Genomic DNA, 12,550 nt, shown 5'->3' with positions numbered 1-12,550 from the left:
GTTTTTTATTTTTATTAAGTAATCTCTACACCCCAGATGGGGCTCAAATTCATGACCCTGAGATCAAGAGTTGCACACTCTTTCAAATGAGCCAGCCAGGTGCCCCTACTTTATACTTTTGATGTTACTTTATTACACTGACTTACTCATGTAACTAATGAAATGATTTTTAAAGAGATTTAGAGTGAGTGAGAGCTGGGAGATTGGGCAGAGGGAGAGTGAAAGAGAATCTTGAGCAGACTCCCCACTGAGTGGATAGCCTGACACAGGGCTCAATCTCACAAACCTGAGATCCTGACCTGAGCTGAAATCAAGAGTCATTCAACTGACTGAGCCATCCAGGTGCTCCTATTTTATTTTTTAAAGTTTTATTTAAGTAATCTCTATACCGCCTGGAGGGATCATACTCACAACTCCGAGATCAAGAGTGGCAGCTCCTCCAACTGAGCCAGCCAGGTGCCCCTACTTTATGTGTGTGTGTGTGTGTGTGTGTGTATACACATGTATGTATACATATATACACACACACAAAAAAGATTTTACTTAATTATTCATGAGAGACACACAAAAAGAGAGGAAGAGACACAAGCAGAGGGAGAAGCAGGCTCCACACAGGAAGCCTGATGCGGCACTCGATCCCAGGACTATGGGATCACGCCCCGAGCCTCAACTGCTGAGCCACCCAGGTGTCCCATCCTACTTTATATTTCTGATGTCACATTATTAGACTTACTTATTCATATTATATTTAACCTTTTTTCACAATCAACTGGACTTCTCTGTCTTGTTTAATGCTTTTTACTTTGAAATTTATTTTCTTATTAATATCATCCTGGTTTTTTTTCCCTATGCTGGTCACATTTGCCTGGTATATCTTGGCTGGAAACAATCTGGTGTTCATTGCATTTTTGAAGTTAATTTTTATTTTTATTATAGTATTTATATACCTAGTTTAAAAAATCGAATTGTGGTTAAAGGGTAAGGAAAAGAGGGCTTCAACACAGTCCTCCTCCCCTGCCACTCCACTCCTATTTCACTTTACTTTTTCAGAAATGGTCACATTCATTTGTATGAGTTGTTTCTTCTAGCATTTATTTCTGTATTTCTATCGTTATTAACTCAAAATTTCATTATCTAATGACTTCTTTATGATAGATAAGGACTTGACCTCTTATATTTCTTTTATTTCCTTGCCTATCCTCTTTATATCATAAGCTTTGCTTAAATTTATGTTAATTATTTTAATTATTATGCTTATGTAAATACTGTTCACTAATGAGCCAAGTGGTATATTATAATTATGTTTTCTTTTTTTAAACACTGTTTTGTTTTTTACTAATTGCTTCATGTCCCCTATTCATTCAATTTTCTTCAAATTTATGTTTGTCTCCCCATATCTTTCAGTAGTTCTATAAGATACTTAATACAACTTACTACACAAATAAAAATTACTACTTCTACAAGGAATAATCCTGAATCTTGCTCTAATTCTAGACTGATTGTTTTCTTCATGCCGAAACTTCTTTCTGTTGTTATCCTCAGAATTCCTATAGACTTTTTTTTAAAGATTTTATTTTATTTTTTTAAAGATTTTATTTACTTATTCATGACACACAGACAGGGAGAGAGAGAGGCAGAGACACCAGCAGAGGGAGAAGTAGGCTCCATGCAGGCAGCCCGACGTGGGACTCGATTCCGGGTCTCCAGGATCAGGCCCTGGGCTGACGGCAGTCACTAAACTGCTGAACTACCCGGGCTGCCCAAAGATTTATTTATTCATGAGAGACACAGAGAGAGGCAGAGACATAGGCAGAGGGAGAAGCAGGTGCCATGCAGGAAGCCCAATGTGGGGCTCATTGGACCCCATCCCAGGACCCCAGGATCATAACCTGAGCCAAAGGCAGATGCTCAACCACTGAGCCACCCAGGTGCCCCAGAATTCCTATAGCCTTTGCACTGTATTAGATGCCTGTCTTTTTGTTTTCTGTTTTTTTTTTTTTCCTAGTTTATTCTCTTGTTTTGGTGAAATACATGTTTAGCAGCATCCTGAAAAAGGATGCATGGGAAGTAAATTTTTTGAGACTCTACTGTATGAGACTATATTTTTTCATTTATACTTGTCTATTATAGTATCCTAGATTAAAATTTGCTTTTTTTTCCTTTTTTTAAAAAATATTTTATTTATTTATTCATGAGAGACACAGAGAAAGAGAGAGAGAGAGAGAGAGAGAGAGGCAGAGACAAGGCAGAGGGAGAAGCAGGCTCCATGCAGGGAGCCCAATGTGGGATTCAATCCAGGGACTGCAGGATCATGCTCTAAGCCAGGCATCCCAAGATTAGAATTTTCATTAAATATTTTTAAAGCTTTGCCTCAGTGTTTTCTAGCTTCCAGTGTTGCTGATTCTTTGTATGTGACCTATTTTCTTGTTTTAGGTTTTTTTTTAATCTTTGCTATTCTGAAATTTCACAATAATGTCTGACTGTGAGTCTTTTGTGGCAAATGTGCCAAGTAATTGGTAGGCCTTATCCTTAACTTTCTAGGGGATTTTCTTGTGTTAACCTTTTGCTAATTTCCTCCAAACCATTTTCTTTTTCTGGAATTAATATTTAACTTCTTGAATTAATCTAATTAAAAATTTTTTTGATTAATCTTCTAATTTTATCTTTTTCTCTATTATTATTTACCTCTGTCTTTTTTTGTTCTATTTTCTCAAAAACTTCTGCCTATTATGTTTAACCCTTTCACATTTATTTCAGCTATCACATTAGTGGAAAAACTAGTAGAATTTGACTAATGTATACAGTTGAATTAAGAGGATCATATTAATGCTCATTTCCTGTACCAGTGTCCTCCAGTCAAAGAACAGTAAGTAGGGTGAAAGATACACAGAAACTCTATTATTTTTTTACAAATTTTCTGTAAACCTGAAATTACTTTAAAATACAAAAGTTAAAGAAAGTTAAAGGGACCAATATGAGAAAAAATGAAGTGTTTGCCAGGATGTTTATGCATGGAACACTTCACATTAATTTTCTCTTATCTCTAAGAGGATATTAATTATAGTATCTTTGATATTTTCTTCTGTTCCTGCATTAGATGTTTCTTTCTGTTTGTTATAGTTTCTTATTACGGAAGCTTTCTTCTAATGTGATTCCATGTCCATATTTAAGAGGGAAGCTCTAAAATCCTAATGGGAAGTTCTTTGTGCATGGATAGTTTTGTCAATGAACTTTACTGTTAGGGATTTCAGAAGACCAGCTAGGTTTTTCTTTTGGTAGAAAGCGTGCTTAGGTTAGAATCCTGGATCTGCCACTTATCAATTTACTTTTTATGCTTAAAGTGATCAAGGTTAATATTCCCAGCAATCAGATATACTGGCATCTTGTATCCCTTGAAATGATACACTGAGAAGGGTGCATCACTTATGTGACATTCTTGCCCCAAATGCATTAACTTCTATTTTTTTAAAAAAGATTTTATTCTTTTTAAAGTAATCTCTACACCAAATTTGGGGCTTAAACTTACAACTCTGACATCAAGAGTCGCGTGCTCTACTGACTGAACCAGCTAGGTACCCCTGCATAACTTCTATTTAATCAAGAGAAAATACCAAACTCATATTGATGGATAGTCAACAAAATAATTGACCAGCACTTTTTAAAAGTTTCAGAGTCATGAAAGACAAAGAAAGACTGTAAATTTCATGGATTGGAGGAGAGTAAGGAGAGATCACAAACTAATATAACAGAAAAAGAACTGTTGTAGAAAAACTCATGAAATTGAATAGATTTGTAGTTTAGTTAATATTATCAATGCTAACTTTTGTTTGCTCTATAATTATATAAGTTGTTAAAATGAGGAGAAGGTGGGTGAAGGGATACATAAATTATGTATTATTTTTTGCAACTTTTAAGTCTAAAATTATTTGAAAACAAATTATTGGGAAAAAAGTTTAAAACAAAAAAGACCAGGATATATGAAGAAGGGTAATGGATATTTACCAGAATATTTATACATGGATTGCCTCTCATTAATTTTGCTTGAAGGATGGTGAATCCTTTTTGACTTGTAAATTCAAAACAAATCAAGGGTGTTTTTGTTTTACTATTAAAATTTCTGGGCAGCCCTGGTGGCTTAGCAGTTTGGCGCCGCCTTCAGCCTGGGGTGTGATCCCGGGGACCTGGGATTGGGTCCCACATCGGGCTCCCTCCAGGGAGCCTGCTTCTCCCTCTGCCTGTGTCTCTGCCTCTCTCTCTCTCTGTGTCTCTCATTAATAAATAAAAAAATAAACTTAAAAAAATAAAATTTCTGCTCATTCTTTTTCAGTTTTTTTCTGTATTCTTTTTGAGAATTACTCTATTTTTGGTTGGACTTGTCTCCTCTCTAGTGTAGCATTTTATCTCTTAGCACTTCATCTTTCATGTTTTCTTCTGTATTCTGGAAGAATTTTTAAAAATTGTTTCTAGCTGAGTGAAGTAAGTCAGTCGGAGAAGGACAAACATTATATGTTCTCATTCATTTGGGGAATATAAATAATAGTGAAAGGGAATATAAGGGAAGGGAGAAGAAATGTGTGGGAAATATCAGAAAGGGAGACAGAACGTAAAGACTGCTAACTCTGGGAAACGAACTAGGGGTGGTAAAAGGGGAGGAGGGCGGGGGGTGGGAGTGAATGGGTGACGGGCACTGGGGGTTATTCTGTATGTTAGTAAACTGAACACCAATAAAAAATTAAAAAACATAAAAAAAAGGAAAAAAAATTGTTTCTACATCAAGGATTTGTTTTTATGTAGTAACTACTGGTCCTTTATAGCAAAAACAAATTTAATTTTTTTCATCATATCAACAGTTTCACAGTGTTTTCTTACACTGGCCACCAACCATTTCATCTTTCCTGTTTTTCAGTCTGTAATTACTGGAAATACAGGATGTGTTTTCACAGGTTTAAGTTTCGTCTTAAATACATGTTCTTAATACAAATATCCATATGTATGCTATTTATCCTTGTCTTTGATGTAGTGCCATATGCAAAAATATTTTCATGGGACCTATACAGTGTAACACTTTTCTGTTTAGCTTGTCCTTGAATGGAGATCTGTCCATGACCATTCTGAAAGATTCATTTCATGAGTTCTTGATTCCTCTTACTGTTCTCCATCCCTGTTAGGTTTATAGCAAGAAAGGGGCTTGATACACACAGAACCTATGCAATTTCTAGTGCCTCACTTGGTGAGTTTTTTTGCTCCTGCTGCCAAGTTCCTTATTGAGTAAAATAATTTATTCTGCAAAATCTGAGACTACCTATAGTTTGACTATGTACAGTGCATGAAAATTTATATCCTCCTGTATGCCTAGAGCTCAAAGTACAGACTTCCTGTTTCTGCCCTCTAGAATACAGTGCTTTACAATTGTTGTCCTTTACTCTGAAGAGTTGCAGAATATGTGGGAATTTTAGTTTCTAAATTGCTTTATAAGAAGTGTTAATGATAGTGAAATGAGATGGTTAGGAAGAAGACAGTAGTAGAATGTTTTTGTAAAGATAGTGCCAATTTTTAGTTTAAGTGTATAGGTCAAATCCTTTTTAATTTACTTTTGAATCACAGTGTTTTTCTAAAGGGTAAGATATAATAGGTAAATAGCTGTGTTTTTCATTCAAGTCAAATTGGTGCTTTAATTAGAAGAAATTCCTGGCAAGAAGTTAAATATTATCCTTAATATCAAATATTTTCATGAATAGGCTATTATACATTGGAGTTAAATAAACATTTAACTTAAAGGTTAACTTCAAATTATAATTTCCCCAGTTTCCAGTATCTCAATTAATCCTAAGAACAAATTTAGTAGATACATTAATAGAAAAATGGAAAAACACTATAAAACAGAAATACTATAATTTTCCACTTATACCATTTCTTTTAAAGATTTTATTTATTTATTCATGAGAGACCCAGAGAGAGGCAGAGATAGAAGCAGGTTCCATGCAGGAAGCCCAATGTGGGACTCGATGCTGGGACTCTGGGATCATGCCCTGAGCTAAAGGCAGATGCTCAACAACTGAGCCACCGAGGCATCCCCACTTATACCATTCTTACCTAGGGATTTGATACTGATCTTAAAAGCGTGATAGTTCAAATGTCCAGATCTACAAAGATTTTCCTTTTGTTCCTTCCTGTAGTCTAACTCAATGGGCTTTACTTCGATATTCTGTGATTTGCTTTATTGACTTTTAAACTTAATTCTATATAAGATGTGACTCTACTGAATTAAAAAAAATGATACTCTAACTAATACCATATTTCATCCAGTAGTTTCTTTTTTTTTTTTTTTTCATCCAGTAGTTTCTATATTGGTCAACTTTACAATAGATGTAGCTGATTTAACAGTATAGTAGTATGCCTTACAGCTGATAAATAGTTTGTGACAGTCTTTTACAGCAGTTAGACTTGTGCTCTGAGCTCTGAATAAGGTCTCTATTTTATTGATTAGATTTGATGCTCAAGATAATTTGGACATCTGAAATTGCTACTTTGGAATATATCCAATTAACACCCTTAAAATTATAATCATTAGAGTTTAAAAATGACATATACTTATAAAAACAATATGTTCAAATTATTTTAAGGATTATTTCCACCTTTCAATTTTAACTCACCAAGGTATTTGGTATACCATGGAAAATCTGCATAGGAAAAACAAAGGCTAATATTTCGAATGTCAATATTTTAATATTAGTCTACTTCAATATGTTTTAAGGAAAAGATCATCTCCTGAAGATGTAACAGTTATATATTAAGACTTCTATAATACACATGTACTATAAACAAAAGTAGATAATTTTCCACACAATAAAACTTGGTATATTAAAGCATTTCTATAGGGTTATATAGTTTTAGTAAACTATAGAAGTGGTTTTGGAGTTTCTGTCCCTGAGTGGGGTAGCATTTTCTGTTGAGAGCCATCAAATCATCTAAAAAAATTACTGAGTATAAAATACATAGGGCATTAGATCTTAAAATATAAAAACAGGAAATCTAAAACTTTATGCAATAGCCCCGTGTTCCAGTTTTGACTTTGAAAGTTTACTGAATTTTTTTCTCATCTCTAAAAAAAGAGGACTTGTTTTTTTCCCCTGCTCCTCTCAACATGACATCTCTACATTAAAAATAAAACGCTAGGGATGCCTGGGTGACTCAGTGGTTGAGCGTCTTGCCTTTGGCTCAGGGCGTGATCCTGCAGTCCCGGGATCAAGTCCCACATCGGGCTTCCTGCATGGAGCCTGCTTCTCCCTCTGTCTATGCCTCTGCCTCTCTCTCTCTCTGTGTCTCTCATGAATAAATAAATAAAATCTTTAAAATAAATAAAATGTTAAATTCCACTGATACTGAGACATATATTTTTTCATATTTGAAAACCTCTGAATAGGGATACGTTTACAATTGATGGCAATATTTTTCTTTTATAGTGATAAATAATGGCGTGTCTTATAATCCATGATGTTGCAGATTCAATGAAATCTGATATTACGGTTGTGAGAGACGTGATGGGCTAGTTTAGCACAGTTCATAGCTCTTCAACTCTTCCCTATTCTTCAAATCTTCCCTATTATTTAAATCTTCAACTCTTCCCTATTCTTTAAATCTTAACTCAGCTAGGACTAAAATATTCCCTATGATGTATCCCATAGGATAACCAGGATTATTATAACCCTTCCCTTAATGAGACAGATTAAGTTCCAAATTGAAATAAGTCAGTAATTTTGTTCCCTTTTGGTTTGCAGCATGGTAGAGCAAAGATTTGTGTTAGGACAGAAGGGGCATTTCTCTAGATTTGAAGACAGAGGTTAATGGTTCCAGTTGTAAGCTTATATGCACAAAGAAAGATATCTATTTATACCTCTGTTATGATTGGTATTCAACGTAATGTGTATTTTCTATATGACTAAAGAGTAAGATAGCAATTTCATTGTATAATTTCTGTCATTTCCTACTCATAGATTTAAGAAAATGTAGAAAGTGTTTGTTCTTAACTACAGGAATTAAACTTTACATTAAGAATGTGTAGCATTTGGGTGCAGTGGCGGCAGTCAGTTAAGTGATCTAGGGATCAAGCCCTGCACTGGGCTCCCTGCTCAATGGGGAGCCTGCTCCTCCCTCCCACTTGTGCTCTCTCTCTGATAAATAAAATCTTAGAAAAAAAGGAACATGCAACATTAACATTTTTTGAAAATTTGTCCTATCCTAGTACCACTCCATCCTCTATTGGAATCATTCAAGTACTACAACTGCAATCATTTATATTTATATATTTGATCTATATAATTAGTACTTATTTAATATGGCAAAGCTCTTTCAACTATTCCTAGAGAAGTATATTTGGAGAAAATGTTAACATCAGAGAAAGTTTGTTTTAGAAGATTTTGATACTATAATAATTCTCTATACATAACATTAGGAACACTCTAGGCTGTGATACTAGGTCAAATTATGGTTTTATTTCATGTGTGCAGTACAGTGGTAATAGCAGTGAAGGAATTCAGTGAATAGTGATGGGATGAGGACATATGAGAGAGTGGGGAGGCTCCTTAAAGTAGACTGTCTTGGTATTGAGTTATTGAGTTCCAATACATGGGACGGGTCAGAATAAATATGAGTGTGAAATGGCTCATCTCCCTCATTTTATTATAGAGTATGCCTACTTTCCTTACCAAAGTACGCAGAAGCAAGATTCATATTACCATTGCAATAGTTAATCAATCTGTGGTTTTTACAGATATAGTCCCATTTCCCCCAAGTAATGATGAAGAGCTTCACTATGAAACTAGGTCATAAGGGAATAAGCAGAATTCCCTGCTACAGAGTAGAGAGCTGAAATATATTGAATATATACATGGATCTAATTAGATTCCCACTCTGGCTGCATCTGATTTAAGATGCACAAACACAATTCCCAAACTGGAAGAATAGAACGTTAACTCTTTTCATCTCCCCATAAATGCTAATACGCCATTAACACAACCAAAATCTAAGTATATGAAATATCTAGGCAAATTCAATGAGAACAAAAGTTGAGTAGAGGGTACCAGGGGTTGGTGGGAGAAAAGAATGGGAAGTTATTGCTTAATGGTACAGATTTTCTATTTGGGGCAATGAAAAAGCGTGGAAATATAGTGGTAATGGTTTCACAGCATTGTGGATGTAATTAATTGGGTATACACTTAAAACTGGCAAATTATAAATTACATATATTTTATACTAAATAAAACATTTTGACAATGTGTGGTTTATAACTTATTCAAAACTAATTGTAGAAATTATAGTTAATTTAGAATTGTACATTCTTCACATGAAAGAGTTCACTAATTCTGTTCTTCTGATCACAAATGTGATATATTGAAAATTATTTCTCTTCAGAAAAGAAATTTGAAAAGCTTGAAATATGACTGAAAAAATAATGAAAAATCAAAACAAACTTCTTACTTTAATTGGTTCAGGCTGCATCACAGGTGCAGGCATAGCGATGGCACTTGGAGCATAAACTTGGTGATATGTTGCTTGAACTCCATGATCAGAATAAGGCTGTTAGAAAAAAAGGGAAAAAACTTTCATTTATTAGTTCAAAATATTTATTCAGCTTTGCAATGTACTAGGCATTCTGCTACACAATGGAGGAACACAAATGAAAAACATGTTCCCTATCTTTAATTAATTTACAGACTTATAAGGGACAGTTGAGTGGTCAAAATTACCATTAGTCTTCTGAAACATATATAGAAGAAAAGATTTGAAGAATTAGGAAAAGAAGGTGGAAATAGTATGTGCAAAGACAACAAGAACACACCTCACAGGGCCCCTGGGAGGCTCAGTGGGGTAGGCACCTGACTCTTTTTTTTTTTTAAAGATTTATTTATTTATGATAGACATAGAGAGAAAGAGAGGCAGAGACACAGGAGGAGGGAGAAGCAGGCTCCATGCCGGGAGCCCAACGCGGGACTCGATCCCGGGACTCCAGGATCGCGCCCTGGGCCAAAGGCAGGCGACAAACCACTGAGCCACCAGAGGCAGGCGACAAACCACTGAGCCACCCAGGGATCCCCAGGCACCTGACTCTTGATTTCAGTTCAGGTCATGATCTCAAGATTGTGAGATCAAGCCCCAAGTTGGGCTTTGAGCTCAGTGCGGAGTTTGCTTGTCCCTCTCCCTCTGCTCCTCCTCCCAAACTCATTCTCTCTCTTTCTCTCTCTCTCACTCTCAAGTAAGTAAGTACAATCTTTGGAAAAAAAAAAGAACACATCTCATATCACAAGGCATGCAGGATTATGTTCAAGGGGGAAAATCAGGTTGGCTTCAGAATTCATTATGGCTTACACTTAACACCAGAAAAGAGTAGACTAGAAGTTCTATAAGAAAATAGTTAAGATTTGAATTTGGTTCCCTCAAAATATATGTTAAAGTCTAACCTCTGGTATATCAGAGTGTGACCTGATTTGTAGACATGATATTTACAGAGGTAATCAAGTTAAAGTATGGTCATTATGGTAGAACTTTATTTATTCATGAGAGACACACAGAGAGAGGCAGAGACACAGGCAGAGGGAGAAGCAGGCTCCATGAAGGGAGCCCGATGTGGGACTCAACCCCGGGTTTCCAGGATCACAACCTGGGCTGAAAGCAGCGCTAAACCGCTGAGCCACCTGGGCTGCCCATTATGCCAATCCAGTATGATTGCTATTCTTACAAAATTGAGAAATTTGGACGGCCACAGAGATAGAAAAGATAATGTGATGACAGAGGGAGAAGATGGCCACCTGCAAGCTAAGAAAAGAAGCCTGAAACAGATGCTTCCCTCATTGGTCCAGAACCAATCCTGCCAGCACCTTGATCTTCAACTCTGGTCTCTAGAACTGGAAGACATAAATGTTTGTTGTTTACCTGTATACAGTTAGTGGTACTTTGTTCTGGCAGTATGATGCTGCTATTTTATAGCTAGTGTAACTGTCTTTCAGATGTATAGACAACAATGTTGAACAAACAGGCATGTAAGAACTCAGAGAATATAGCACCTGCAAGCTTTCTTTAACAGAGAGTACTTTGCAGATTCAGTTAAGCAAGTAATGAATGGAGGGTGCGATGAAACAGAGAAATCTTGGCTTTCCAACTGTGGAAATTAATATTCAAGGACAACATCATAATGTTATAAACCTTAGCAATGGGGATCCCTGGGTGGCGCAGCGGTTTGGCGCCTGCCTTTGGCCCAGGGCGCGATCCTGGAGACCCGGGATCGAATCCCACGTCGGGCTCCCGGTGCATGGAGCCTGCTTCTCCCTCTGCCTGTGTCTCTGCCTCTCTCTCTCTCTCTCTCTCTCTCTCTCTGTGACTATCATAAATAAATAAAAATTAAAAAAAAATAAACCTTAGCAATGTAAAAAAATAATATACTTTAATTGGGAGGTGGATGCTAATTTTCTAATTTTTTACAATACTGATTAAAAACATACCTGTACAGATTCTGGCATATAGATGCTAAGGTAAGTAAGGGTTTGGGAGCGTAATTTAAAGACACTAAAGATGACATTTGTAATTTGTAGTTATGAAGTATTTTTTAAAAAGAATTATTTATTTGAAGGAGGGAAGGGCAGAAAGAAACTCCAAAAGACTCCCAACTGTGTGCCAAGCATGACAGCGGCCTGATCCCATGACCTTGAGATCATGACCTAGCTGAAATCAAGAGTTGGATGCTTAACCAACTGAGCCACGCAGGCACTCCATAAAGTATTTTTGATTTACATATTTGAAGGGAGAAGTTTTTAGTATTTTTTTGAATTTTTATATGCTTTTGACAGAATGTTAGTAATAATACAGATTGATAGGCAAAGGAGAAGAAAGAGAAGTTATTTGGTATCTTTTGGTATCTTATTCTTTCAAGGAAATCAAGTCAGAGATTAGCCTAGTATAGTGAACAGTTGGTTTTAGAAATGTTCAGAACTAGGGCACCTGGGTGGGCTCAGTGGTTGAGCATCTGCCTCTGGCTCAGGGCATGATCCTGGGGTCCTGGGATCAAGTCTTGTATCAGGCTTTCGCACGGGGCCTGCTTCTCCCTCTGCCTGTGTCTCTGCCTCTCTCTGTGTGTCTCTCATGAATAAATAAATAAAATCTTTTAAAAAAATGTTCAGAACTACTTAATAAAGAAGTCCAAGATGAAGAATTCTTAAGATACTATAAAAATGGGAAGAAGTGCGAAAAAAAATCAAAGAAAAAGCGTGCAGCTTCCATGAGGATCTTAAATATTCTTAGAAAAAGAAAAAGAAGGGATGACTGGGTGGCTCAGCAGTTGGGCATCTGCCTTCAGCTCAGGGCGTGGTCTGGGGATTGAGTCCCACTTGGGCTCCCTGTGAGGAGCCTGCTTCTCCTTCTATGTCTCTGCCATTCTCTCTCTCTCACTCATGACTAAATAAAATCTTTATTTTTTTTAAATAAAATCTTTAAAAAAAAAGAAAGAAATAAATGTTAAGATGAGATAGTTACAGATAAATTACCTTGAGACTAATACATA

General features: G+C 36.1%; 1 protein-coding gene across 6 annotated transcripts in view; it reads right to left on the bottom strand.

Annotated features, from left to right (window-relative positions):
• Positions 1–12,550, bottom strand: part of BOLL (boule RNA binding protein) — a 60,786-nt gene that overhangs the window by 22,907 nt on the left and 25,329 nt on the right. For 5 of the 6 annotated variants that reach the window (XR_013373240.1, XR_013373241.1, XR_013373242.1 and 2 more), the window contains exon 10: positions 9,478–9,576. Coding sequence is in view for 3 of the 6 variants with exons in the window: in XM_077885657.1 (XP_077741783.1) it covers positions 9,478–9,576 (99 nt within the window). In the remaining 3 variants the exon portion in view is untranslated. Of the gene's footprint in view, positions 1–5,632; positions 5,689–9,477; positions 9,577–12,550 lie in introns of those variants that run through there. The other variant, XM_077885658.1, reaches the window with a different exon arrangement.

Source organism: Canis aureus, chromosome 36 (genome assembly GCF_053574225.1).
Source record: "Canis aureus isolate CA01 chromosome 36, VMU_Caureus_v.1.0, whole genome shotgun sequence".
Taxonomy (NCBI): Eukaryota; Metazoa; Chordata; class Mammalia; order Carnivora; family Canidae; genus Canis; species Canis aureus.
This window is presented reverse-complemented; position numbering and strand designations above follow the sequence as displayed.